General features: G+C 36.1%; 2 protein-coding genes across 6 annotated transcripts in view; both read left to right on the top strand.

Annotated features, from left to right (window-relative positions):
* LOC145663809 (uncharacterized) overlaps window positions 1-7,146 on the top strand; it is a 38,115-nt gene extending 30,969 nt beyond the window's left edge. For both annotated transcript variants that reach the window (XM_081729901.1, XM_081729900.1), the window contains exon 4: window positions 6,616-7,146. In XM_081729901.1, the coding sequence (XP_081586027.1) occupies window positions 6,616-6,792 (177 nt within the window). In that variant the 3' untranslated portion in view covers window positions 6,793-7,146. The remainder of the gene's footprint in view (window positions 1-6,615) is intronic.
* A 5,721-nt stretch (window positions 7,147-12,867) lies between these two features.
* Window positions 12,868-24,211, top strand: LOC145664961 (uncharacterized). 4 transcript variants are annotated; one of them, XM_081732104.1, is made up of 4 exons: window positions 12,868-12,990; window positions 19,929-20,077; window positions 22,014-22,198; window positions 23,768-24,211. In XM_081732104.1, the coding sequence occupies exons 2-4, from the start codon at window positions 19,966-19,968 to the stop codon at window positions 23,942-23,944; spliced, it is 474 nt and encodes a 157-aa protein (XP_081588230.1). In that variant the 5' UTR covers window positions 12,868-12,990; window positions 19,929-19,965; the 3' UTR covers window positions 23,945-24,211. The 4 variants fall into 4 exon arrangements, with proteins under 4 accessions (XP_081588230.1, XP_081588231.1, XP_081588232.1 ...); XM_081732105.1 differs by lacking the exon at window positions 12,868-12,990 and adding an exon at window positions 13,174-13,525; XM_081732106.1 differs by lacking the exon at window positions 12,868-12,990 and adding an exon at window positions 15,204-15,353.
* Window positions 24,212-27,736: the final 3,525 nt, after the last annotated feature.

Here is a 27,736-nt window from a genome sequence, read left to right as displayed (position 1 = left end):
AGACCTCTTATTGCGGAGGGCCCTAAGCTTTCAGGGTCCCCCCAAATCGTGAAGTGGGACGTAGAGAAGGGGCTCACTTCACGCTGTTTACGGGAGTTCCCCCAAACTTTTAGTTACGCCACTGATTCTCTTTTAAACTTCAGAGTACAACTAAAGTTCCTTGTTGCTTTTTTTTTAAAAAAAAAAAAAAATAGATTCACAAATTTCTGCATAATTCATTTTCACATTAACATGCACTTTCCAATAACAAAATTTGACAATTAGCACTGATTTAACGTTTATTCAAGCATCATTAGTCTACTTCCCGCTCACAGAGAATTTTGTTGGTATCGATGAAATAAATATATGGAAAGTCCCATATATGCTGCGTATTTTGGTAAAAATTCCCTTAATCCCTTTTTAAAAATAGTTTAAAAATCCCACAAAATGGGATTTTCCCCGCGGGTTGGCATCATCGAATTATTCTGGGTTTCTCGGTGTTTGCGACTAAGGTCAAATAATGCAGTGTAGCCGATTTTTTTTTCCCAGTCATTAAATCTCGTAAAGATAATCCAGTACAGGCTGACAACTGTTTTAAAAATATATAAAATCTTACGAAATAGATGTGCACACTTAATTAGGAAAGCAAAATGAAATTTGTTCGAATCTAGCAAACAACACTGGTAACTCGAAAATTTTGTGGGAAAAGTTAAATATATTAGGGATCAAGAGCAGTAGGAAACAAAATATGGCTAACAATAAATTTATTGTAGATGATCTTAATAAATTACATATGACGAGAGTCCAGAATGTACAGAAAGCGTTTTTTCCTTTGAAGGTGTCAGTCCTCTAATAGTCATGAAGGCCATCAATAGAATAAAATCAAATGCTACTGGAGCTGACCAAAGTAGTATTAAATTTATTTAAAAAATTTTGCCTTTTATACTAAATCCTATCACTAATATTTTAAACCATTCTCTTATGAGCGGCACTTTTCCATCTGCTTGGAAAACAGCTGAAATCCTAGCGTTCTCCAAAACAAGTAATATCACCAATATTAATGATTTTCGGTCAATTAGTATTTTACCTGCTCTTTCAAAGGCATTAGAATACATTGTTAGTGATCAAATTCGAACCCATCTAATGAAAGACAATTTTTTTTATCCATTTCAATCAGACTTCAGAAAGTACCACACTAGTGCTACAGCTGTTACTTGTCACTGACGACATTAAACTAGCAATAGATAGAAAGCAAGTAACTATTCTTGTTCTACTAGATTTCTCTAAAGCTTTTCAATCAATTGTACATAAGATTCTCTTCCATAAATTGGCGACGAAATTTAACTTCTCCAATGGTGCTGTGAAATGGGTAAAAAATTATCTACAGGGATGGAAGCAATTTGTAACCGTAGCCGATACTTCTTCTGCACTGCGGAATCTCTCACGGCGTCCCTCAAGGAAGTGTCCTTGGCCCTCACTTATTCTGTCTATACATTAACGACCTTCCTTCTGTCTTACAATACTGTAAGTATCACCTATACGTAGAATATTTTCAAATATACCTCAGGTCAACCCGAAAACTAGAACAATTCAATTCAACAAATGAATGACGATTTACATCGCATTTACTTGTGGTAAAATTAAAATGGGTTAACCATAAATCCACTTAAATCGAAGTACATTTGTGTCTCCTCTAAGCGACTTATATAAATGCACCGTTCGAATATACCAACAGTAGAGATAAATGAAACAATTATTCCATTTTCTGAAACTGTTACAAATCTTGGTGTAATAATAGAACAATCCCTTGGGTGGAAACTTCACATTAACGCTGTATGTAAGAAAGCGTTCTGGTATTTGCATTCACTCACTAGGCTAAAGAAAATTCTACCCACCGAAACAAAGCTACTACTTGTAAAATATCTAATGCTTCCTCACCTTGAATATTGTGATGTAGCTCTATCAGACTTAAATGAAGAATTAGCGTACCGTTTGCAATGTATCCAAAATGCCTGTATACGGTTTGCTTATAATCTCGAACGATCAAATCATTTAACTCCATAATACAGAAAGCTGGGCCTTTTGAAACTTTCTGATAGACGTTATTTGCATCAACTCACACTTCACTTTAAGACTTCGCACTTTCAACAACCTTCCTACTTATTTCAACGTTTGCAACCACTAAATGCTCACCACCATCACAATACAAGATCAGGTGTAAATAAACTCCTTCCTCTTCCTCTACATTCGTCAAAATTCTACTCGAATGCGTTCTTTGCATCCACGATCCGTGCGTGGAATGACCTTCCATCCAATACAAGACAATCTCAGTCAATCAACCTATGTAAGAAGTCGGTTGAGCAGATCCTCCATAAGTCTATCAAGGCTTACTAATATCTGAAAAAAAAAATGCTGATTTTTACACCTCCTACTTTTTCTTTTGTTCACTAAATGTATGTGACTATATTATGTGGTTATCTGTAGTAATCTAAGTAATCTATGTGTGCATGTGATGCGATGCGTGTGTGTGTGTGTGTGTGTGTGTGTGTGTGTGTGTGTGTGAGTGAGTGTGTGTGTATGATTAGGAGTGTTTTATATATATTTTATTATTATTATTGTTACTAATCATACTATTGTATTGCATGGTCAAGTGGGAGACAAAGCATGATTAGCCTTATCTTCGCCATGTAAAATAGGGCTAAATAAATAAATAAATAAATAAATAAATAAATAAATAAATAAATAAAGGTTTCTGTTACAGCGATGTGATTCACCTGAATACAAAAACGTTCCAAGTTAATCTATTGAGCTCCAATTATTTTGTATTAAAAGTAAAATTGGATGTAATATTATGGAAGTGAATAGCCCTTGGAGAGCACAGATGCCGAGGAATAAAAACACTGAAAATACGAAAAAAAAAAAAAATGACTTGGGATGTTTTTCAATCAGGTTCTCAATTGCCATACCAGTTACTATTTTCCTAATATACTTGTGTTTTTAAATTTTTGGGAGTGGGATTCCTTAGATATTTGCGTAAGTACTTGTCAGCTGCTGTTAAAAGTACCCTGACTTCAGCGCCGTAACTTGGGGGTGGGGAAAGCATTAATATTTGAGCCCCCTAGAAAAAGTTGTTTTGGGCCCTCCCGCAAAATTAAAAAAATAAGCCCCTTCTTTCCATCCTTCTCTTACTCTTTGTGGGCCTCCTGGAGCTTATGGGCTCTCCTCCACGCTTCTGGGCCGTTCCATACATGACAAATTAATTAAGGGGACAATATTGACAAATCCCAAAGCCATACGAATAAATATTATTTCTAGAGCCCCTAATAGTAGACATTTTTTTTTTACTGGAATGGGCCCACGACTGATTTTTATTTTATTTACCTTCTGTGTGCTGTTTTGTTTATGTAATGTAGTGAAATGTTTGATGCTTCATTTATAATTTCATGTTCATATCATATATGGAATAAGAAAATTTTGTTTTTAAGTGGTCCCCCTCGAACGGCTGGGAGCTTCCCTGGGAAGGGGGCAGTTGCCCCCTGCCCCCAACAAGTTACGGCCCTACCTAAGGTATTCTTGTGGAAAAGGGATTTAGGTCAGTATATTACATTACTCTTCTAAATATGGTGTTTGTATTATATTGTATGAATATTTATAACTCATTCATACATACATTCAACAGTAAGAACTATAAATAGAGGAAATCATAATTAAACAATAACAATAAAATAACGAAATGTGAAGTTCGCAGGAAACTAGTAAATAAGTGAGAAGAATAACAAGAATAAATGAAGGCTAACATCATAAAGAAAAATACAAATAACAACAGATTCTAATAACATAAATAATATTAAAAAGTTATTGTCAGGCACAAAACAATTTTCTTCTTCTTCTAACAGAAAAATTAGACAACATAATTAACAGGTGCTTTTAAAGTAGGAAAATCTAGTCTAGGTCTTTACCTGGCGGTATGGTTCCCGATTGCATAGACTTCTTTGTACTGCCATATTTATTCTTTGAATTAGGAAGGTGTTTGGTTTATCATTACTGGATAAATGGCTGATGCGTTTAACTACTTCCTTTTTGATGTTGAGGCTTTCTTTTCCCCACGATCTACTGGATTCAATGGCAATGGGTACAAATTGGTACAGGGTTGGGTAAGTGCAAGTGGTCCGAGGAACAGAGTTCTAGGATACAAGGAAGCACAGTAAAGGAAAGGACATAGTTCTCTGACCTGCTTATAGCAGATGTTGAAAATGACCACCATGCATCTCTTAGGCCCTGGTCAGCAAGTTGCAGAAGGCAGATCGAAGCTAGGGTACTGGAATTGCTGCAATCTCATCAGAAATGTTCTGCTGCAGTTTTTGAAGACTATGAGGGTTGTTGCGATACACATTAGACTTGAGGTTTCCCCACAAAAAGTGATCGCACATGGTAAATCAGGTGATCGGGATGGCCAGCTAGAGCCGATACCGGACTGACTTCTGCTGATAACTTTGTCAGGAGTAAAGATTGTGTAAATGTGATCCATGGTTCGGCGGGCTGTATGGGCAGTTGCTTCATTGTGATGGAAGTAACCGTATGTCTTTTCCTCCTCCGTTAATGCTGCCACAATGCTGCCTCCGTTAATGTACATGTTTCGGAATGTTTTTCCCCTTGTTTAAACATCCTGTCTGACGCCATTTAATGAATAGTCGCTGCATTGCATTCTTTGTTGTCATTGTGACACCATGAAATTCTTGAGCAAACAATTGACCACACATTTTCCACGAATTTGTTTTCACGTAACTTTCCACAACGAACATCCTCTGGTGCACTATGAGTTTCATCTTCACCTGTGCACTGCTCAACCCACAGTGACACAGCCCGCACAAGATCTCAACTGGCGGTGTGGTTCCAAGCATACATTCACGTCCAATCTTATCCACTTGTTCGAGGGGCGTCATTTAGGAAGGGGCAGGGAGAGGAAATTGCCCCTCCCCCTGCGTTTGAGATTTATACAGATGTTATCAATAAAATAGTAGAAAATCAGTGAAAAACGCGAAATTTTACTTATATCAGGGGGTCTTGCCCTCCCCAAGCAAAATCTGAAATGACGTTCCTGACTTGTTCAGGCTATTTTTATTTGCCCCACCCTGGTACTTCTCCGTTAGGTTACTGTATTTTTTCTTTTTTCTCTTTTCTTTCGACTACGACATTGCCCGCTTGAAATGAGGACAAAGGAGGATTGGAAGGAGCGATAGTGCCCTCTCTCCAAAGTATTAAGGTCATCCCATCTGGTCTTTTATCTATCAAAAATTACCAAGAAATGGGCATTTAAATAGACTTGAGGAGGATATCAGTCAAATCAAATCATTAAAAGTTTAGATCATTTAAAAGAAAACTGATAAATGATTCCTGAGGTAAATAAACAGCTTAGGGACAATCCTACCATCTTCTGATATCTGTCCGATATAAATATCCTCCTGACATCTTTCCGATAAGTGTTCTACAATGTCCTGATAACAATCAGGTGGCTGATAAATCCTATCAGCTGGTTGGTACTTTGACAGGAAGTTCAATTGCCTGTTAACAGCTATCAGCTACTTGTTAGTTGTCGTGTAGTGAATCATGGACGAAATCGAAGAATTGTTGATGGTGTCCGAGGACGATGAGGAGATTGTTCAATATATAGTGAGGCCTAGAAGACCAAAAATCATCAGACAACGAATCGATCACTTTGATAAATGGGCTGAAGAAGATATTTCGATTGACAAAAGACAGTTGTCGTCAGCTGCATGAGGAAATTGCTGACAAGATAAGAACTCAAACTGATAGATAAGTTTTAGTTCGAATATATGGCAATTTATAACGATAAATAGTACCCGTTGGGTACAAGTGCCCGCATATAAGCGCCATGTAATTTGTGTAGTTAGGAGATGAAGAAATATATTCTATATAAAATATAGAGTTTAATTATTGAAATTGAATGATATATAAAACATATCTAAATTATTAATCTAATTTACATATTTTTAGAGGTGGAATATCAAATAACTGAATTAATTAAAAGCTCAGATTGTGTTATCACATGTAGTATTATAAAATGGAGTGTAATATATAACGAAATTAACGTTATAAATTTTAGCATTGCTTCTTAGGTTGTAAGGACGAACAGCAATATTTCTATGTATATGGTACCAATGCATATGTAAGTGTAGCCTAAAAAGTGTTTATTACTTAAGTTTGTGTTTGCCTTTACGATAGTGTACCCCTAGACTATAACATGCATAATCAAAAAATACCGGTACTCATTTCTGTTTCCCATGTTTTCAATAGGATAATTTAAACAAGCACACTGAAAACGCACTTGACGTTTCAATTGTTTTCAGTATGAGCAACAGAAAACCAACCAACCAAATGGTCCGTTAGAACCTTGCTTCGGGTTAACTATCTGACAGAGTATATATCAGGCACAGTACATTGTAGAACGAACCACGGGTTAAAGTAACTGACAACTTCCTGATATCTAATTCTGACTGATAGTAATCAGAAAGAATATCAGGACATTGTAGGACTGGCCCTTAAACAATAAAGCTGGTGCAAGTATTCAAGACGTTAACGCATCCGAGCGATTAATTTTGATTTCTTGTGTTTCAGATTCAGGAATTGAACGAGACTTTCCTGGCTTCAATGCAGTCGGAGGAGAAAGGAGAAGGAGTTCCAAGCCCTTTCCAGGCCTCTGAAGACGCCGCTCGTTTTCTCCAAGCGCATCCAGCGCCACGCTGCGGCGCCTTTTGTTACCTTGCCGTGGTCAATAACAAAAGGGAGCAGTAAATGGAATTCTTTGAGGAACCACTGCATTTTCACCAATGTAGGATTAACAATAAAAAAATCACCGGAAATAGTCGTTAAGATTCTACGTAATAATTGAATGACCTTACGAGAAATTCGGCTGCATGTATTATTTTTCATATTACTGCAATATTTTGGTTTAATTTTCACTTTTCAGTTCAGATATTGTTTCAGGGTCTGAGATTCTCTTCAATAAGTTACAATGTTATTTATTATTTTGAAAAAATCAAAATTTTCTCTGACTAATATAAGAAAAAAATAGAGAAATAGTGTACCAAAATTCATTACCTAATTTCTTGTATATGAAGGGGAATTGAATAAAGAAAATTGAATAGAGTAAGGCGATTTAGGCTTTTTAATTTCAGAATGGAAATTTGAGAAAACATTAGAAGTGATGATTGTGAGAAAATTTCCAGGCACAGATCATTGACAAAACTACGATGAACATAGGAATGGAAGCAGAAGAATGGTACACTTCTGGTCATAGAAACCTAAACAGCGAAAAAAACTAAGCTCGAAAAATAATACTTAGATTCTTAGGTCCCTCAGATCTGTGCTTATAGGGAAATCTTATTTTCCTTTCGTTCTGCTACAGAGTAGCATTATCATTTGGAGCAGAAATATTGAGGCAATGTCCAGAAGTGCGAAGTGCACACTTTGAGTACGGAAGCTTGAAGTATAGAAGTGGAATGCACACCAGATGTCAGGTTAACTTTTGATCCGCACTGTCCCAGCACCTCATCGTGGTAGAACATGGGACATTGGTAACAAAAGAAAGGAGAATTTCGTGTGCTGTAAAAATAAACTAATGCTCATTTTTAAAGGTGAATAACATTCAGGTTACTTTAAAAATTTAAAATAATATCGTACAGATTGACAATATGGGGAACCATAAGATGACAGAAGTATTTTTCATGTGTGCTAACAGCTTTAGAAGTTGTATTCGGTCGCCATATATGTAAATATTTATAATTTTGGATCTCTCATGTGAGGGTTAACAAGAACGGAGCGTAATGGCAATGGTTATACACATATTGGGCCTTATGCATGCACTAAACAAAACACCGAACTATTGACGATGTTCTATTTTTATTAGACATGCTTGTGCGAGGGAACATTTCTTAACACACTGGGAGTTAGGAAGCTGATGACATTGCTGTGGGCCCTATTTACAAGCAACGTGACTTAACTTCTTACTTGTTAGTCTTTAAAAGTAAGTTAGAAAATTTATTGCAAGCGAAGGCAGGCAACTTGCAAGTGTGTTAGGAGTGGAAAGTACCGAGGGGAGCGCTATTTACAGAAAATGTGGCACAAAATTACTTTGGAATATGCGTAATGCATCAGATCTAAGATAACTCATATTGTTTATAATTGTTTCCTGTATGATGGGTTACACAACAATGACACCGTAATTGTACTAGTCTTACCGTATTGCTTTATTCACAGGCGTACTAATTGGGATATTTTTACCTATTGCGCTAATATTTAAGTTCCTCAGATGTTACTCTTTCTTTGTGAATCTATAGATTTTACCAGTAATTCTTCTAAATAGTGGCTCCATATTCTTAATCTGCACCAAATATTAATATTTGCAAGGATAGCAAGGAGAGAAGTGTTATAGTTGAGGATTAAAATTTACTGGAAAAAGCTATTATATCACTATGAAATACCAATGTAGGCCTATAAGGAGCACACATAGACTGGATAACTCAAATATGATAAAAAGAACAACAAGTGTAAGATTATTATCTAATAAACCTCCTTAAATGTAGTCCTGTGCGTTGTATACACACTTTAATCATTGCATGCACTTTACTAGAGTATTCTGAGCCACAACAAGTAATGCGGGCTACTGAGCTTTCGGCGCCCTACTTCTCTCTTGGCATACACCTACGTATCTTCTCTCTCTCTCTCATGCTCACCGCCCCTCGTTCAAGTACAACTATAAATAAAAAACTGGAATATAATAAGAACTTTATGAAAATTGAGCGACGGTTTTATGAAAGAAATACAGCATGTATGTGATGTAATGGCTTTCATTGTTCAACTACACGGAAGGGATCATTTCTTCATAATCGTTTCATAGTGCGTACAATAATATGTTTATAGGCCTGTGAATTAAGAGGAACTTGTAAAAAAACTTGATAAATGTGTCTCACTTTTGGTCAGTTATCAAAAATACAAAATGTACGGTAGTTTGGCATATTACAGTCCCTCACACAGATCAACTGCAAGGAAATATGGTAGCCTTAAAAGGAATTTATTTGTTTAGAATCAAAGCTTGAAAATTATGCGTTACTATCTATCTACGAACTAATAATTTTTAGCTGTCGTGGTAACCATACAATGATGAATAATATAGGTATTCATTATTCTATTCTGTATCTTAAAGTTTTAATTCATATGGCATTAAAGTTTGTGAATTACGTGCCCTACGGCCCTTTTAAATACAGTCAATTTTAGCAAGTAGCAGCATAGAAGCACATAATATAACAGTGGCGTATTTAGGGGAGTGCTATCGGGCTTAGTCTCTTCCGAAATAAATTTGTCAGTTTTTCGCATTCCACATATAAATAGGGGAGGATCCAGGACGGAGTTCTGGGGGGGGGCGGTGGGTTGTAATACTGCTACTTAGAGCTACTTTTAAAAGCTCCAAACTTTGGGATGGGTTTTATTTGTATATAAAATAAAAGTTCCCTCTTCTGGGGGGCAATTGCCCCCGTGGTTCCGCCACTGCATATAACAATAATCCTTCTTATCATTTCTAAGGATTTTATTGACTTTCCGTTTTCTAATGTTCTTTGTTCAGAAATAATACTGTATTTGTCATATTTCATTCCATATAAAAACTGCATTTTTTCGTCCATTCCACTCTTCTGTTTATTTTTTAGTTGTTATTTTCTTTCGTTTCTCCTACCATACTTTCGACTGTTGTTAGTTGTGATTCAAGTCGATCGTTGTTAGTTTTGATTCAAATCGGCCGTCGTCAGTAACACCAGAGCTGATAAGCGAAACTGGTGCTCCACACCAACTTATACGGATATGAATATAACAGGACTTTAGTTATTATAGCAAAGTAATATTTACATCGTTCAGTTATAAACAAAGGTAAATGTTTGAATTAAAGAAAATCAAGAGGGAGAAATAAGTAGCCCGAGAAACTAGGTAGGACAAGAAGATGCTTCCTTTTTCTTCTATGAATAAAACAAACGGTTAGATTCACTCCTAAATTTTTGTATCATATCTCACATGATTCACCAGTCTGCAAATTCTTGCCATTAGAACTTCAATTTATACATAAATTAAAATATATTTAATTGTCCAACTCAGGGGGCAATTGCTCCCTGCTTCCTCGTGTTCTGCATATCCCTCTCCGAAACAAAATCCTAAATACGCCACTGAATATAATAATAATAAAATATTTGAAAGAAAGAAATCTGAGTTTTTAAAATTGTAAGACTACAGGGTTGGTCCAAAAGGTAATGAGACTGAGTCTATTAACAGAGATTTATTCTTTCGATTTTAACAACTCAAAATTCTTCAAAATAATTCCATTGGGCGTTGATGCACCGCTGCCTGCGCGATTTTCATGATTCATATGCTCCCTGGAAGCCAGCTTCCGAAATGCCTTTTAAAAATTTGGTTACGGCCTTCTGGATGGCGGCAACGTCATCAAAACAGCGACCTTTCAGGGCGGTTTTCATTTTGGGGAACAGGAAAAGAAATCTACTTTACCTTCCACAACCTCCACTATTTCACGGCACACGTCAACCTGTCGTTGTTTTTGTTCATCACTCCAAACTTTTGGCACCAATTTTGCACAAACTTTTCTCGTGTTCAAATTCTCAGTTACAATGTGGTGTACCGTTGACTTGGACATGTTAAGTTCTTCCGCTACTATAATCGCAGAATCTGCCGACGGTCAGAGTCCAAGGGTTTTTCACCTTTCACACGTTTTTATCCGAAGATCTCGTCGAACGGCGTCCAGATCCATCTTTATCCTCAAGTGTCCCCCGCCCGTCTTTGAAGCCGTTATGCCAGCGAAAAACCTGGGCTTTTGACATGGCATTGTCTCCGTATGCCTGTTCAATCAAGGCAAAAGTCTCTGAAGCAGTTTTGTCCAAATGAACGTTGAATTTGATGGCGTATCACTGCTCTATCGTCCGCTCCATTTTCCCCTTTTTATCCCGTGACCAAAATGAAAAAACACACTTTGCGCAACGATCGACCCTCATTCTCTCACTGCTCAGAAGCGACTGCTGCGCAGTGTTTCTAAAGTCTTTTCAATCTTAGAACAAAGTAGACGTAAACAAAGCGAAATGTATTACTCCGCGGCTCATACGTGCTTCGGCAGCGAGAGACGTGAACAGCAAAATCGTCTACTTACTTACTGTCGTCACATAATTTCCAAAGTGTAAAGCTACAGTTGGTTGGTAAATAGTAACGCACTGACACTGACCACTGCTATGTTGCAAATATGTATTTTCTTAAATCCTTATATAAACGAGATTGCCTCTGTTCCTGTTGTCCTCTTTTGTGTTTTATAACACGAGACGAAAATGGATTTTTGTCACACATCGTCGCCATGAAACTGCATTCTACAATAATTTCAAATGAGTGGGATAGGCAGGAGAAGGCATACGCATGTGCAGTAAATACTATTACGGGTGAGGTTGAAATAAAGCTACAACTGTTGTTAAATATTATATATATTGCGTTTATTATTACAAAATGCAGGACAAATTCAGATATCTTTATTTGAAATTATTATTTTAGTAGGGATTATATTGCGGTAGGATACTAGTGCAGTGAGACTAACAACCAATCACTGGTCATCGACCTACTGCTAGTCAGGTGGGTTTGTTTACATCTACTTTTTTCTAAGGCTGGAAAGAGAATAGATTTCTTTAAGAAAATTTCCCTCGACTGGCAAAAATATTCCCATTTCTTATCAATATTTCCCTCATTTCTTGCTTGTCTAATTCCTATGACAGAAGTCATAAAATTAATTCAGCTATATTATACGATGTGCCAACTACATTTGCTTTATTCATTTAATTTTTGATTCTATTTTTCAAAACCTTTTCCTTCACTTCTTTAAAAACAAAAATACAAACTACACCCAGCTAAGGACGGATGTAAATTATGCTATTTTGAACACACACACACACACAAACTATTGCTATGTGCTGGTTTATTTCTGAAGAACAAAGAAGCATTTAAGCACTTATTTAAGTCAATCAATTTGTGCGAGAATTTCCCTGGATTTTCACATTTTATCGAAAAAATTACCTTTTTAGTAAATTTACCTATGAAATTTCCCTAGATTAGGGAAATTTCCCTCAAACTACGAACACTGCTGCTGCACAGTGCTATGGTTAGATAAGACGCCCACCACCGATACCACCCATTGAGAGCTCTCTGGTGTTGACTGGAGCGCTGCGCAGCGGTCAGTCTCATTACTTCTTGGAGAAACCCTGTATTCAGGCCCGCAACCAGCCACAGAGGTTGTGTTGGCCAAGTCATTAAAAATGCATTTACAAATAGCTAAATTGTGTTTTTTGTATTAATAATAGTAGTTTGTGTTAAAGCCTGGAGGGGCCACGAAAAGTTTAGGGGAGGCCAGGCCCTCTAGCCCCCTCTGGTTGCGGACCTCCCTGTATTACTATTTTTTGGACTAATAAAGTGTAACGTACCCCTTTACGGTACCTTGCATTGTTGTTGTTTTCCGTTGTTTTGTTTAAGTGGCCCCCATTTAGTATAGTCGTGCCATTGGTTTAAATACACGTTTTATTTGTTTTTACATGTTAGCTATTAACGTTAGTTGTTGAAATGTTTCTTTACTATTAATACAAGCCTTTGGGTGGCAAGGTTATTCAATAACTGCACACTATATTCGTATATAACTAATATTAATTGCGAATGATTCCTAACTTTATATCGGATTCTTTTAAATTTTCTACGTGAAATCTATGATGAATGTGTTAACTTCTTATTATCTAAAACTTACTTATGATATTAATTGCAAACCTTTCGTAGTTGAACAGTAGTGATTAGTTTTCTACTGTCGTGTGTTGATGCATCATGGGTAGTGAGATAAATATGGCGCCTTACATCGTTTACACTCCGAAGAGGTGGGGGGCGCCTATTGGTTTATTCGACCGGGACGGAAAGGAACAAGTAAGTGATGTGTACAAATATTTTGGTTCTTAGCTTGAAGAATTGTTAGTTTAACTTAATATATCATATTTGTTGATAATCCATTAGATTTTCAAAATTTAAGATGGTAATTATGATAAAGTTTATGTTTTGTAATATGAGATATTGTGGAGTAGCTGGGTTTGTAGTGGCCAGGAAATGCATGACGCTCCACTATAATGTATTAACGTGAAATATGTGACGCTATAGGACCTCCAGGAAAAATTCGAAATTTAAAAGCCTAAATTGCTATTCTAGGACCAAAGTGTATAAAATTTTTAATTCGAAATAACCTGTGATGCATTAGACAAAAGAAATTTTGGAGGTCTTACCTAAATTATGAAGAACCTATTGTGAACCTAAGCGTCACCATTACCATTATCTCTTCGTTGTGAAGAAAATAGAAGGATATGGTACATCTGTTGTTTCTGGCCGAGACATTTTGGGACCGGCCCCTGCAACTTAATGGAGAGGTAGGATCCAGAATAGTCTGGACTCGCCCCACAACTTATAGCAGGTAACGTTAAAGTTTACCTTTTCTTTCATGGGAATTATTCCGAACTGAATTCACCCTAATACATGGTACCATTTGCGTTTTAAACTTTGAAATATTGAAAGACGTTAATTGCTGGAAAATTTCATTCGTACGTGTTAGTAACATGACAGCTATGTGCGAATAGTGTTTCGTATTGCGTTACGCATCTAACAGCCTCATCGTGATATTACCGATGATCTGCTAATATTATTATCAAAATTTCTAGTATGCATCGGTACGACTATAGAATTAGTTTCCAGTACAAAATTTTACCGACTTGATTAAATGATGTAACTTGAAAGCTTAGGCTAGCTCAGGTATGGTCAACTTGTCGTTTTCTTTTGAGTAGTGCGATGTATTGATCCATATAATTAAATAGTATGCTTATAGTATAATCAGGAAAGTACTAAACATTGTATTTTTTGTTTCATATTCATTTGTATATATTGCATGCTCATTAGTAGGGATAATCAATGTAGTTTTTTTATGTTGTAAAATGTGGCCCATGACATGTAAGCCAAATTTTATAATACAGAACAGATGAATTATGAAACAATTCCCAAAGTGGAATATTAATGTAGTATATAAGTACGGGCACATATGCAATATTTGATGGACGTGCACGGAACATTTTCCGTTATCATTTTACTTTTAATCTCTTCCCTGTACTTTCCTGAGTTTTAAATGAAGGATAAATGGATCAATGTATAATAATATGAAATAGTGGTAGCCAAACATCGCATTTTGATGAGTATTGTTTCGTTAAAAGGTAGTAAAATATTTTGATCTGTTTGACCTGCCAAAAGAAGCTATTAATAATGTATCATTTATATGTTTATCTTTTCTTCCTTGTACTGGAAAGCTATGAATATAAAAATCTTGTTATAATAACAACATGTATATTGAAATCTATGTAGTGATAAAACGTGAAAATTGAAACAGTCCAAAGTCAAGATATTTGAAATCGAATGTATTCCGAAACCAGTAATTTTATATCAACCTTTCTAAATTGAAATTCGATTTTTTTTTTTTGTGAATCAATAAATAATAACTTCCATTTTGAATCTATGATTCCATTCCAGAAATTCATATTAAATATCTAGATTATTTGATAATAACAATGTACATCGTAAGCTCGTGTCGAACATGTGCTAGATGGCACACCAATTAAAACCTCATTGTGGGTCTACCACTATAGCAAGAACCTGTGATAAATGTTAAATTTCCGTTGCGCATGTAAACTAGAAACTAGTATGCGTTTATCTTCCACTATTTGGCTTGATATTCTTATACTGAAATTTTTTTATTATTTTGGCTTGGTACACAGAATGAGGTTAAATTAGCCAAGCTACTGAAACTTTAAAATACGTTGATTTTTTTCTTTTAATCCAAGATTTTGATTTGTTTCGAGATTTTTCATCATTCCTGAAAAAGGTTGTTACAAAAGTAAGAATATTACTACACATCTAGTTACTAACCAAGATTTTTATGATAATTATTAACATTAAGGACACTAATATAATATAGTAAAATGAATGACAGAAAAAAAGGGCTCATAGTTCTGAATGTGAAAAATTCGTGAACCTTAATATATATAAGAATCATAAATATTAGGTGAAGTGGGCCAATACCAACACCTTTTTCTTCTGATGTTTTTAGAAGAAGAAGCAGAAAGAAATTTGGTAACATCAACGTTCTTTTATAGGATCAGTTACCGATAGTTTTGCATATACTTTAAAAATCAATTAAATCCTAAAAGAATTGATTACTCCTATAAAAAAATTAAAGAAATTTATTGAGTAACATATATGTAAGTATTCATTATTAATAAAATAAATGAATTCCTAAGAACAATAATAAGTCAGAATGATATTGTGTAGCTTAATGGCTGCAATTATGTGCTACTATTTACTATTGCTAAATCATTTAGTCCTATCATTGAGATTAATATTGCAACAATATAATGAAAAAAAAAGTATAGCGTTCAAATCGAAAATGGTTAATTTCTACCAAGGACAATGTTTAGCAGAAGGGGTCTAGCTATTTATTTCTAAAAGATGTTATAATTTCGGTAGTTTATGTTCACATTAGGTTAGTTCAGGTTAGTTTCGGTTGGGTAGGTTACTATATGTTAGATTATATTAGCGTAGGGGTCCGACATAATTTTCGAAAAAATAATCTTCACTTATTTCTATTAATATTAGGCTAGTTTAGATTAGTTCAGGTTAGTTTAAGTTAGTTTAGGTTAGGTTATGTTAGGTCTAAGTGCTTGCATCTTCTATTTCTCCCGTAAATTTCGCATTTTTACGTACTTCTGAATCCCTTCTGCTAAACATTTACCTCTACCAATTGTGGTTTAAATAGAGTGTTAAGGGAGGAGATGCAACCTTTAGACCCCAATTAATTAATTAATTTTCAGGAAGCCGCATCGACAAACGTGCACTCTCAGCAGAACATTCATAGGAACAGATTCACCTGAACCGGTTCCTCATATAAAACAGGTTCGTAACCTAACCTAACCTATTACGTACAAATAACAGTGATTATACTTCTCCAATGCCACACATCCTGTGACAAAGTCACTTGTTCTGCTCAAAGTGCACTCCTACCACCGCTTCTCGAAATCTTTTAAAGTTTTTGTTGTATGGAAATCAATACTAAAACCAAAGAAGTATCAAATTTCAACCACTTCAGGTTTCGATAGAATGTTGTAGGTGATAACATGTTCTCTTGAGATGCTGAATCAATTACTAAAACCTCTTATCGCTGTCTATTACCGTTTTCGTTATATGGCCATAAACGTTGAAACCATAAACACTTAATTTAAACCACTTCCGGTTCGAGTAAAGGGTTAGCGGAAGAGATAGAACTTATTCTTGGGACGCTGAATCGATTGCGGAAAACCGCTTCTCCAGATCTGTTATCGTTTTTGCTTTGATACTTGTCAATAGACAACGTTCTATAAGACTACCAATCTTATGCGTGGTATATTTTGGAAATTTAATGATAATAAATTTTGTTTCATAAGTTAAGCTACGCTTAGAGATGTGCATGTTTCGCCTCGAAAATATGTCATAAAAATTATATATCATCTTGCAAAATGTCTATATTTCTGTATTGGAAGAGTTTCGTCTCGCCTTGAATCTCGTCTCGAAAATTCACTCATGTTGTCTCGTGTAGCCCTGGCCATTAGGGATGTATGCAGTGGGTGGGTGCTAGGAATGCGGATTTTATGGCATTTTCACTTGAGACCATAAAATATTTCAAAATAATAATAATAATAATAATAAAAGAAAAATAAAACCACTTGTCCAGTGACGTATTTTGAAACTGAACGTGTTTACCGCAGCTTATATAGGATAAAATGTTTACAGTACAACAGCATTTCTCGACAGTCTACGTATTATACTGTATTTTGATATAGACCCTATATACAGCATCGAATGCATAGGCTTAAATACTGTCTTCGCAATAATCATGTGCTTACTATAAGTGTAATTTAAGCCTTTTACTTGAGGCTATGAAGGTTGGAGTCAGAAAATAAATTCCGAAAAGATGTTTCTGTAAATTTAGTCTTAATTTCATTTTTTTTTTTTTTACAAAATTTAATATTTATCTTCATATTGAATTTGGACCCATCCCAAAATAAATTCTTGCGTATGTGTCCACTGGCCATAATATATTTGCGTTAAGAATGATATGTCCAAGTTTTTTAATAATAAATAGTCGAAATTTACCAGTTGATAAAAAAAATAGCTTATATTAAAGACAGAGGGAGACAGATACAAAAATGTCCAAGTATGACTCCTTATATAGTTAAAACAAGATTTTCAAATGTTACTATTTAGGGATAGGCACGAGTCGAGCTAAAACTCGACTCGAAACTCGAAGCGAATTCGAGTCGAGTCAAAGGTAATTTTCTCGAGTCGAGTTCCGAGCCGAGTCACTATTTTGAGGTCGAGTTTCGATTCGAGTCGAGTTTGAAAAATGGCTCGCTCGTTTAGCTCGTTTTAACTCGTTTTGAAATCATGGCCTGATTAGACTGGAAAGCGAAAGCTATGAGAAATGTAAGCAGTAATGTGGAATATTTTTAGTGTTGCTCACGAGGTGAGACACTGCTCGCATCTCGCCTCGTCTATAACGAGACAGTCTCAAATGTCGTGAGCATTAACATAAGTATATACTGTAGTTCTCACCACCAAGGCTGAGACCTGCACGGTGCAAGTTTTGAGCCGAAGCAGAAGCTCAACCCGTGAAGGGATGTTAACCAGCTTAGCTCGGTTCAACTGAACGAACAGCTCGAGCCGGCTTGGTTGAGATGAAGCACCGACTCGGCTCAGGTGAACCATCGTCTCGAGCCGGCTCGTTTGGGGTGAGCTGTTGGCTCGGTTCGATAGGGTATGAGTTGTGAGCCTAGTCGCACGAGCCGTTGACAATCCTAAAACCGGACCAAGCAGTTTTGAATATGTGTGGCTGGCGCCCTCTAACTTTTAACGATTTTTGGTTCGAGCTCGGATACTTGCCCCTCCGGAATTCAAACCCAGAACCTCGTGAATGATGTCCTTGCCTCCTAGATTTCACGACTACCGAGGTCATCAGTCAACTAGTTTTTAGTATTCAGATACAAACCACTTATATTTCATGTTTATACACGGCGTTGTTTAATAATAATAATAATAATAATAATAATAATAATAATAATAATGTTATAGTAGTAGTAGTAGTATCATTGATAATAATTATATTGTCTATGTAGGATACTTGAAGAAAGTACTTGAAAATACACACAGCATTTGGCTCGATTTGGCTCAACTCGAAACTCGAGTCGAGTTTGATAAAATTTTTCGAGCCGAGTTCGCGAGTGGAGCTCAAAGATGTCTGTTTCGAATCGAGTCGAGTTTCAATGAAAACTCGCTCGAACTCGCTCGTGCCCCGAAGAAAGAATCAACTTGCCTCAAAAAAATGTCAGTGTGTCTTTTCAAATCACACCAATATTATTTAAAGAAAAATATCAGTCACGTAATGATGTTTTGAAAGCGTTAGCAAGGGTTCCCACAGACAGGTTTTAGGGTGCAACTTGAACGCATGAGATTATTTAGTGGACATAATTTTTCATTGAAAATGGTACTAGTAAACCGAAGAACGGGAAATTTTGGTGAAGCAAAGGACAAAATGATAAATTTCGGAATCGGGCCCAAACCCTTAGTGGAGACTCGGGGTTGAAGCCCCTTTCTAAATCCGGACCTGAGTATCCTAGATTTTGCCAGACCCCAGTATGTAGTTAGCATACCAAAAAGTAAGTATTATGGCCAAACACCATGTGGGTTTGTTTTCTCGCGGTTTTCCCGTTTCTCCTAATTTTCGTAATTTCAACATTATCATCCATCTCATCATCTGCGCCTTCCTTAGCCTCTTTACATAATCGTAAACTAAAAGAAAGTAACTGTCAATTTGCAATGGTTAAGACTAACCTTGCCATCTGCAGGGTGTTTTAAAATAACACCCACAACATTTGGTAGGTGATTCCTGACACCAAGATAAGAAGAGATAAGTATAGACCAACCTGGGTGCACAAATGCTTCCTTGCGAGTTATATTCTGCCGAAAACATGGGGAAAAGAAAGAACTTTAAAGATCCATAGCTCCAAAACCATGGGACCTTCCATAGTCGGGTCAAGACTTCACTTAGGAATTAATATGTGCCCTATATAAGAGTAGGCCTACATGTTTCAGAATCCTGCAGTACTCACGCAACAATTTTAATAGAGGGAATTTGGTTATGGGCATATAATTTGAAATACTCACCAACCCCCTCTATAAAAATTGTTGCGGATGTACCGCAGGATTCTGAAACATGGATATTTGGATAGGGCACATAATAGTTCCTAAATGAAGTTTAGACCCAACAACGGAAGGTTCCATAGTTTTGGAGCTATGGACCTTTAAAGTTCATTTTTTTTTTCATGCTTTCGGCAGTCTATAACTCCGAAATAACGGATTTCTGCACCCAGGTAGGTCTATACTTTTTGTCTTATCTTGGTGTCAAGAATCATCTCCCAAACGTTGTCGGTGTTGTTTTGAAACACTTTGTATATAAATTTTATTACATTTACCTTCTCTTTCAGTCAGTTTTCCGAATCATGTCTTCAGTGTTATATCTGCTTTGTTCATCCGAATAAAAAATTAGATAGTTACCCTTCCAACCTAACTTCACAGATATTTATTTATGGAGTTATACAAATATGAATCATAGAAAGGATAATTAATAAATTCAGCATTGAAAACTAACCTATAAACATACCACTCAAGTACATACAATTCTTTTAGATTTTCCGTCTTATTCTTATATATATATATATATTAACTGTCTCGTTTTCTCATTTCAGAGTTTTCTTGTAGTTGAAGGGAAACCAAGCTTGCACGATGAATTCGCCTGAATTGAATCCAAATTTAGGTCGTATTGATGACTTAAATGAGATGTTTAACCTGGATTTATTTAGCTTCCACACTTATCAAGGTGGTTTGACTAAAAAAGGTTAGAAAATATATTTTTCTGCTCAGTTTTATAATATGTACAAGGCTTTACAGCTAATTAGTAAATTAAAAATAAACATAAATATGTTTTAGGAACAATATTCAAATATTTTGTTGTTTCATATAAAAACGAATTAAATGAAATACGTTTGAGATGACGTTTAAACAACAGAGATATTGTTATTATTATTGACATATTTATACCCTAACACAGTTAGGTATTTTAATAACTATTTGTATTACGATTTTCATGATTTCAGTATTTTCTTGTAGTTTATACAGGGTGTTTCAAAATGAATTTCGAAGTTTTAAGCCTTTGTATCATTTATTACATTTAACGTACAATTATAAATAATATATCAAATGAAAGAAACTCAAACAGTTTTTGCTACAAGTGTTTAATGTGAGTACCATTCGTCACACGGCACACATCGAGTCGATAGGTGAGAAAGGCCTATAAACTTTCCGTCGGGATATGGCACGAAACACATTCAATCTAGGCGAGCCTAGTTGTAACTGTGCCATCTCGTGGAGATTTACTAATCCCCAGATGCGAACACTATGAGTGTACACATCGTCGCTTAGGTGAAATATCGATTCATCACTGAAGATAACACAATGCAGAAAATCTTTATCATCATGCAGCAACATTTCATCAAACATGTAAACCGTAGTCTGTAGGTTTTAGAGCTTGTAGCAACTGCAAGCGATAAGGACGTAGTTGTAAGCTTCTCCTTAAAAATTCTCCACACAGATGATTGCACTATAGCTACAGATTCATTCTTTGCAAAATGCAAAAACGCATTTATGGTCACTAATCGCCATCTTTGCTACTAGCGCTTTCTAACGGCAGATAGAGGAAACAGTAGATGTGCATGCGTACGTACAAAACTGTTTGAATTTCTCTTTCATTTGATGAAACACCCTACCTAGCTATGATAGAAAACAAGACGTCTTCGTGCTGCAAATAAATGCTTGTTGATTTCCAGTGGATTTATCTTCATCCAAAGTGTCCCAGAATTGTGCTTTGTTTCTTCCGTTAAATGTAAATTCCGAGATGGGACTATCTTTTTCCGCAAATAAATTGAATTTAAGAACATGCAATCCCACATTATTTTATTTTGTAATATTAAAAAATGTCTTAAATAGATTACTTTACTATTCGTCACAGGTATGTTAATCCCTTTCTGCATGATTTTTTTCTTTTAGCGAAAAAAAAAATAACCAGTATTGGAAATCCTCATATGGGAACTTGAAAAATGAATTACAACTTGAATTTTAGATTTTTCACTTAATTTCGACGAGAAATAAGTAAGTGCCATATATGACACACTTACAACTCACAAAGAACATGCCAGATGACTCCAAAATCTCTTATTCATACACGTCAATATCTCACACAGCAGACAAAACAATCATTTGATGCCTTTGATAAATCACAAAAAAGCTAAAGTGAAAAAAGGGGTATGTGTCATATATGGCACGGCAATGCGGTAAGGGGTTAAATTAAAGCAATTGAAATAAAATAAAATAGATGATTTGTTATTGTCGTACCATCAAAGTTCCGGTGCTGACGAATGTAAAGATTGTACTGCATTTTCCTGGAACCGAAAAATGTCTACAGTAGACATGGATAGTGCGGAATACTCGTTAACAGACGCTAATTTGGTCTTTCTTTTTATCCGTGTTAAAAAAAAAAAAAAAAAAAAAAACCGAAGAAGCTTGATTTGTAACGTTGAGTAAAAATTTTAATTTACTTGAATGACAAATTCAAAACTTATTTTCAGTGTGAACAGAAACAGTTAATTTTGCGATCCCTTTCTGTTATAAAAAATACGTAAGAAGTAATCATGACATTCTAATACCTTTTTTTTCTAAAAAGAAATAAATCTTCCACAGTAACGTTAATAGTTATTATCATCATGTTTTTGCTTCAGAGAGGGAACAGGCTCAGAAATGGATGCTGAAACTGGTGTCAATCCCACAAGAAGTTGAGTTTTACACGCGACGAAATGAATACATGCGCCTTCTGGTATCGCATGCACAGAAGCACAAATTGGGGCCTCCATTCACTCAAAATCCACCTACAAACCCACTTCTGCCACCACTAACGGAGGCTTACGTAAGTTTTAGAAATATGGTGTCAGTTCTATAATAAAGATTTGAAAACTTTAAACTAGCACTACTATCTCTAACTACCACCTTGTTTTTGTGTGTGTGTGTGTGTGTGTGTGTGTGTGTGTATTGTAAACTAAATTAGTGTAGAAGTGTAAATTGGTAGAATTCATAGAATTTAGTTAATAATTCTTATTTACTGTAGTATACATGTGAAGTTCGATTTTCAGTGGAGCCTCAAGTTATTCTGAAAGGCATTAGACCTGCATTTGACATTTATAGTACGCTGGGCACACTGTAAGCAACCACTCAGTCCCATCACTCGTTTTGGCAATCAAAAGGGATTTTTGCCGTATCCCTCCTTCGAAACTACTTTTGATTATAAACCTATGGACAAGCCATGTCCCTACTGACAACCGCATAAATAATAATACTGTAGTAACAATAAATGCATGTTGTTTATGTAGAGATCGAAAATTTTTTAATGGTATCAGATACCCTTCTCCCTCCCAGGGAAGTAGTAGGTAACGGTAGGAAGATTGGACGAGGGCGAACTAATTGCGTATTCTACTCTGATGTATTATACACACCTATAAGTCGTGGTAGGTCAAGCTGCCGCCACTCTTGCTACACACAAAGCCAGCATTAACTTAACCCTTCACTCTCGGTAGCTGATAATACGTTGTTATGAATAGTACAGCAAGGGTAAAAAATAATTCATAATAAGGGGTTAATCTCGATACTGTCGATACACTTTTATTCATCAGCTCTTATTTATATTTTCTGACCTCCTAATACAAGCCAGTATTTTATAAATATTTATGTTCTTACGTTTTAAAAATTTATTACAGAAACAAGGAACTCCGCGAATAAAAATATTGTAAGCATTTTAAGATAATTTTTGTAATGTCCAACTTAATCGTAGGGAACATAAAATGATGTACACTGTACATATGAATAAATACAATTTTTCAATAAATAATAACGTAAAACGTATGAATTAGGCAAATTTACTCCAATCAAAGCGAGAAGAATGGACTTAACTAATTAAGGTGACTATTCGGATAAAATGTTCTACATTATTTTTGTTTATTTTTTAAAAAAACAGAATTTTATTTAATTTCATGTCACATAGCATTTGCATCTAAAGTTATGATGATTAGTCAATGAGTGCAGTTTATATATTCTCTCCGATCGTTCGTACTGCAACACCCGAAACCAGAACCCACCGGCTGCCACTGGTGTTACCCAGGATTCTCATATCCAACACTTGTAACGTCCATAAAAACCTTCCCTTTTTTCTTTCCAATCAATTTTTTTTTTTTTTTTTTTTTTTTACGGTTTCTGCACAAAATAAATACGCTTTACTTTATTACATCATTTTCTAAATAGCTCTGTATATAAAATAAAGTGATTTCCAAGAGAGAAATGGGTATTTATTAAGTGGTTAGACTTATTGTTGCAGTTGATGGGAAGTAGTGTAGTGTTACTTAAGTCATCAAATGTGAATTAAATAACTAGATAAAACCTCTTGTGCACTTTTTCTCAACCGACTAATGTACTATTATTATTTCAGATGGATGCATTGAAAGCTCATGAAGCTAAGAAGGTTGTGCCACCAAAAGGAGGAGACCCCAACCTTCCTCTGATCTTTAAAGTCTCTCCTGATGCTGGGAAATTCCTTGCGTCTCAACCTGTTCCACGATATGGATCCTTCTGTTACATAGCTGTTGTTAGTGAGAAAACCACTTGAGTCAAGTCACCAAGTCACAGATTTTCACATACAAAATGACTGTCTGAGCTCCTATACTATTTACTTTGTAAACCTGTTCTGCAATATTATTTGTACTGTCTACATGATACCATTCTGAACACTTTTCGCATTGGATGAACTTGGTAAAGCTTTGAAAAGTTATTTTTGAAAATGTAGCCTACAAATCATTTTGTTTACCCGTGCAAAATATGTAAAGGATTTTAAACAGCGACGATGTTTCAGACATAATAAAGATGTTTTATTATATTTATTGTTATTGCATCATTAATATTAAACATGAACAAGGAAAATGCACATTCGTGTAATTTTCTAATTTTTAAGTATGGATACGCTTAATATAGAAGAATAGTTGTTATAAATCTGTTGACCCATGTGTTAACCAAGTGCAAACGCTTCTAGGTCATTCCTATGGTCTCACTTGTCTAGAGAGACAATATGGTCACTGAAACTGAACAACTTAAATCCCTCATCCTTCTACTGTTAGTGACGTTACTTTGCTATATTGGCACAACGTAGTATTAGCAAACATTACAGCGAGCTGTTTTTTTAATTCGAAGTCCAAGGAAGCATGGCAAACAAATCCAATCCAATATCCATATACAATCCAATTATCCAATACCTCACCATCATCATCATTATCATAAGGTCTTCCGCTAACCTCTTCGTCTTCACGTACGATTTCTCTGTTTTGATATCGTCCAACCAGTTTCTCTTTTGGTGTCGCTAAAATGAACAATGATACTTCCGATGCTGTTTAATCCAAATTCAGCCTGGCAACTTGGGGAAGATATATATATATACATGTAACGAAGCGGGTAACTGACACTAGGTACTAATATTAACTACCAGTACTATTATTAGGAGCCAAACTATAGTTTAAACGAAATGAAAATAAATGAACATAACTAAACTAGCCAAACTAAATGAAAATAACACAAAATATTAAAGACGCTTACCTAATTGTTCAAATATATATATATATTTTTAAGCTCATGTTGCGTCAGAGTCCTATTTTCCAGAAATCTTGATAAGTCATTCTGAAGCTCATCTGAACACAAATTTCGGCTGTTCCAGGTTCTGTTGACATTCTGTTCGTATCATTTGACCATGAACGCTTTAATTTCACTAAACACTTGTTCGACATATGTATTACTTCCAGTTTCATGTCCCACAGTTATGTCGTGTAGGCTAAACAAGACAGTTATGATGAGAATGAATGAAATAGTGGGATGAAGAATTCGGAAGGAAACGGGAGAACCCCCAAGCATTACTGACTAGTATAGCGACAATATACTGTATTATTTTGAACAAGTTGATCCACCTGTTTTCTCCAAAAATTCACTTCATAATTTACAATAATAATAATAATTCTTCTCCAGTATTATAGATTTCGAAACAGAAGCCTCGTTCTACAGTTCATTTCTATCGAAACTTATGTTAACTTTCATCTCCACATCTTTAAACAATAGAATGAAAACAATGTTGGTGGCGCACTATTATACAGGTGTAACAATGAAAATAATTTAAACCTAGCCCTTTTGTTACAATGACAATTTAATCCTTGTAAATAACTGTAAAATACGACATATACGAGGGACGTTCAAGTTATAGCCGGAATTTCTTCTTTTCTTTCTGTTACGTACTGAAGACAATATGCGAATCTGTTCTTTTTCAAAGAACTCCCCATCTACACGCATACACTTGTACTAACGGTGTAGGAGTACCCGTATCCCCGAGGCACAGAATTCTTTGGGACGATCATTCAGTCATTTCACCACACACACATTTTGGCTTCGTCGTCGGTGTGGAATTTTTGTTCACCCAAGTGCTCCTTGAGGAGACCAAAAAGATGAAAGTTGCAAGCCAGTAGATCGGGGCTATACAGGAGATAGTGTAGGATCTCCCAATCAAGTGTGGTGATATCTGTGGCTGTATGAGGACGCGCGTTGTCATGCAGGATGATGATGCCATTCTTCACAGTTTGTGGCCGTTTTCTTCTCAAAGCCTTTGACTTTGGTTCGGTGGAGATTTTGTAGTACGCCACATTGATTGTAACCCCGCGTGCCAAGAAATTAGTGCATATCACCCCGTCTTTGTCCTAGAATACCATCAGCATCACTTTGCCAGCGGATATTTGTGTCGTAATTTTTTTCGGCGGTGGAGAGTCTAGATGCTTCCACTCCATACTGGAGCGCTTTGACTCTGGAGTGTAATGATGCACTCAGTTCTCATCGCAGGTGATTATCTTTGCAAGGAAGCTCTCGCCTTCTTTATGAAATCGCTGTAGATGCTGAAAGGAGACATTTTCCTTACACTGCTTCTGGTCGAACTTGAGCAATTTTGGGACCTATATGGCTGTGATTTTCCGGATTTGCAGGTGTTTGTGGATGGTCATTTCCACACTTTCCATACTGATGTTTGTTTTTGCACTCAAATTTGTCACACTGATGCGTCTATTACACAGAATAAGCTGCTTTTTGGTTTCGATGACTACAGTAGCTTGGCGTGGAATACGGGCCACGTTGAGAACGGATTCTCTTCCTGCTTTGAATTTTCAACACCACTCGTACACTTGCGACTCAGGAGGAACTTGATGATACAGCGCTGCTCCACTGGGGCCGCCAGCTCCACACTGCCAAGCTTGTTGCTATCATCAATCGCCGCTCTCTGAGACCACCTCCTCAACTGCCCTTTGTAGCAGAAAAGTGTCAGGACTGCCCTATCACAAGATCCAGTGGTGCCCACCCCCCCTTATGTCCATGACGCACCCCCCCGCAATTGTCTATCCATAGGTATTCTTCCATGAAAAAAAAACTTTTCGATTAATTTTACCCCCTCGCCCGTCAAACATATTTATATAGATTTTTAACCCCCCAAATATTTCAATGACGCAGTTTGCGTCATAGCCCCCCCTTGTGGGCACCCCTGCAAGATCGGACACGCACGCCAAGCTGCTCATTGCAACAACATGTAGAAAAAGAGACTCCGCTTATAAATTGAAGTTCCCTCGTATTATGACATCAATTGCATAGATAAATTAATTATATTAATTTGATATTTATGCACGTACATTTAGTTGGTTGGCCCGTAGACCCGTAGAACGCATTTAGAAACCGAGGATTTTGGGCGCCGTCCGTAGATCTGGCAATGCTACTTCTTTCCCTCGTTTCCTGACTATATGGTAAACGGTATTGTAAACGAGTGAATTACTAACTACTCTCTATGGGCTGTCTATGCTCTGACTTTTGTTACTACTACTACTACTTGTTTACTGTATTGCGCAACTTGATGATAATAAGGATGATGATGTCACCTTTCCACATTACCATGGACGAGCAGTTACCCGAAGGGGTCAGTCCTCCGTACTAGGTTAGGCCTACACCCGTTCAGAGAACAAGCCCTTCGTGTGTATGCTACTTCAGTGCAATATGGAATGGAAGACTCAAATACAAGCCTGGATTCGAACTCGGGACAAAGCCTTGACTCAATCTTGGTCGTTGACTCTCACGGCTCGTATGCATACCTCCGACCTTTGACTGTGATTTGAGAACCCAATCAATTGCCAGGCATGGATACAAAACGCGAGTACTTCAACTTTCCAGATTAAGCAAGCGCTCACAAGGAAAAAAAAAAAAAAAAAAAAAAAGTAAGCTCGAAAATAAAATTAATTATTTAATAAAATATTGCTTTTGAAGCCAAAAGTTGTCTAACATGAAGAAGATTCCACAAACTGTTTTCCAAGCACGGTTTCCATTCTCATACAACGCAAAT

This window comes from Thermobia domestica, chromosome 11 (genome assembly GCF_964235325.1).
Source record: "Thermobia domestica chromosome 11, izTheDome1.hap1.1, whole genome shotgun sequence".
Classification (NCBI taxonomy): Eukaryota; Metazoa; Arthropoda; class Insecta; order Zygentoma; family Lepismatidae; genus Thermobia; species Thermobia domestica.
The sequence above is the reverse complement of the archived record's forward strand: the minus strand, read 5'-3'. Positions and strand labels throughout refer to the sequence as shown.

What these genes read in the sequence shown, in the direction of transcription:
- LOC145664961 (XM_081732104.1), top strand. Translation starts at nt 19,966, where the DNA reads ATGAATTCGCCTGAATTGAATCCAAATTTAGGTCGTATTGATGACTTA. An exon ending in AGGTGGTTTGACTAAAAAAG is followed by an intron (nt 20,078 to 22,013) that starts GTTAGAAAATAT and finishes TTTTTGCTTCAG; the next exon opens with AGAGGGAACAGGCTCAGAAA. An exon ending in CACCACTAACGGAGGCTTAC is followed by an intron (nt 22,199 to 23,767) that starts GTAAGTTTTAGA and finishes TTATTATTTCAG; the next exon opens with ATGGATGCATTGAAAGCTCA.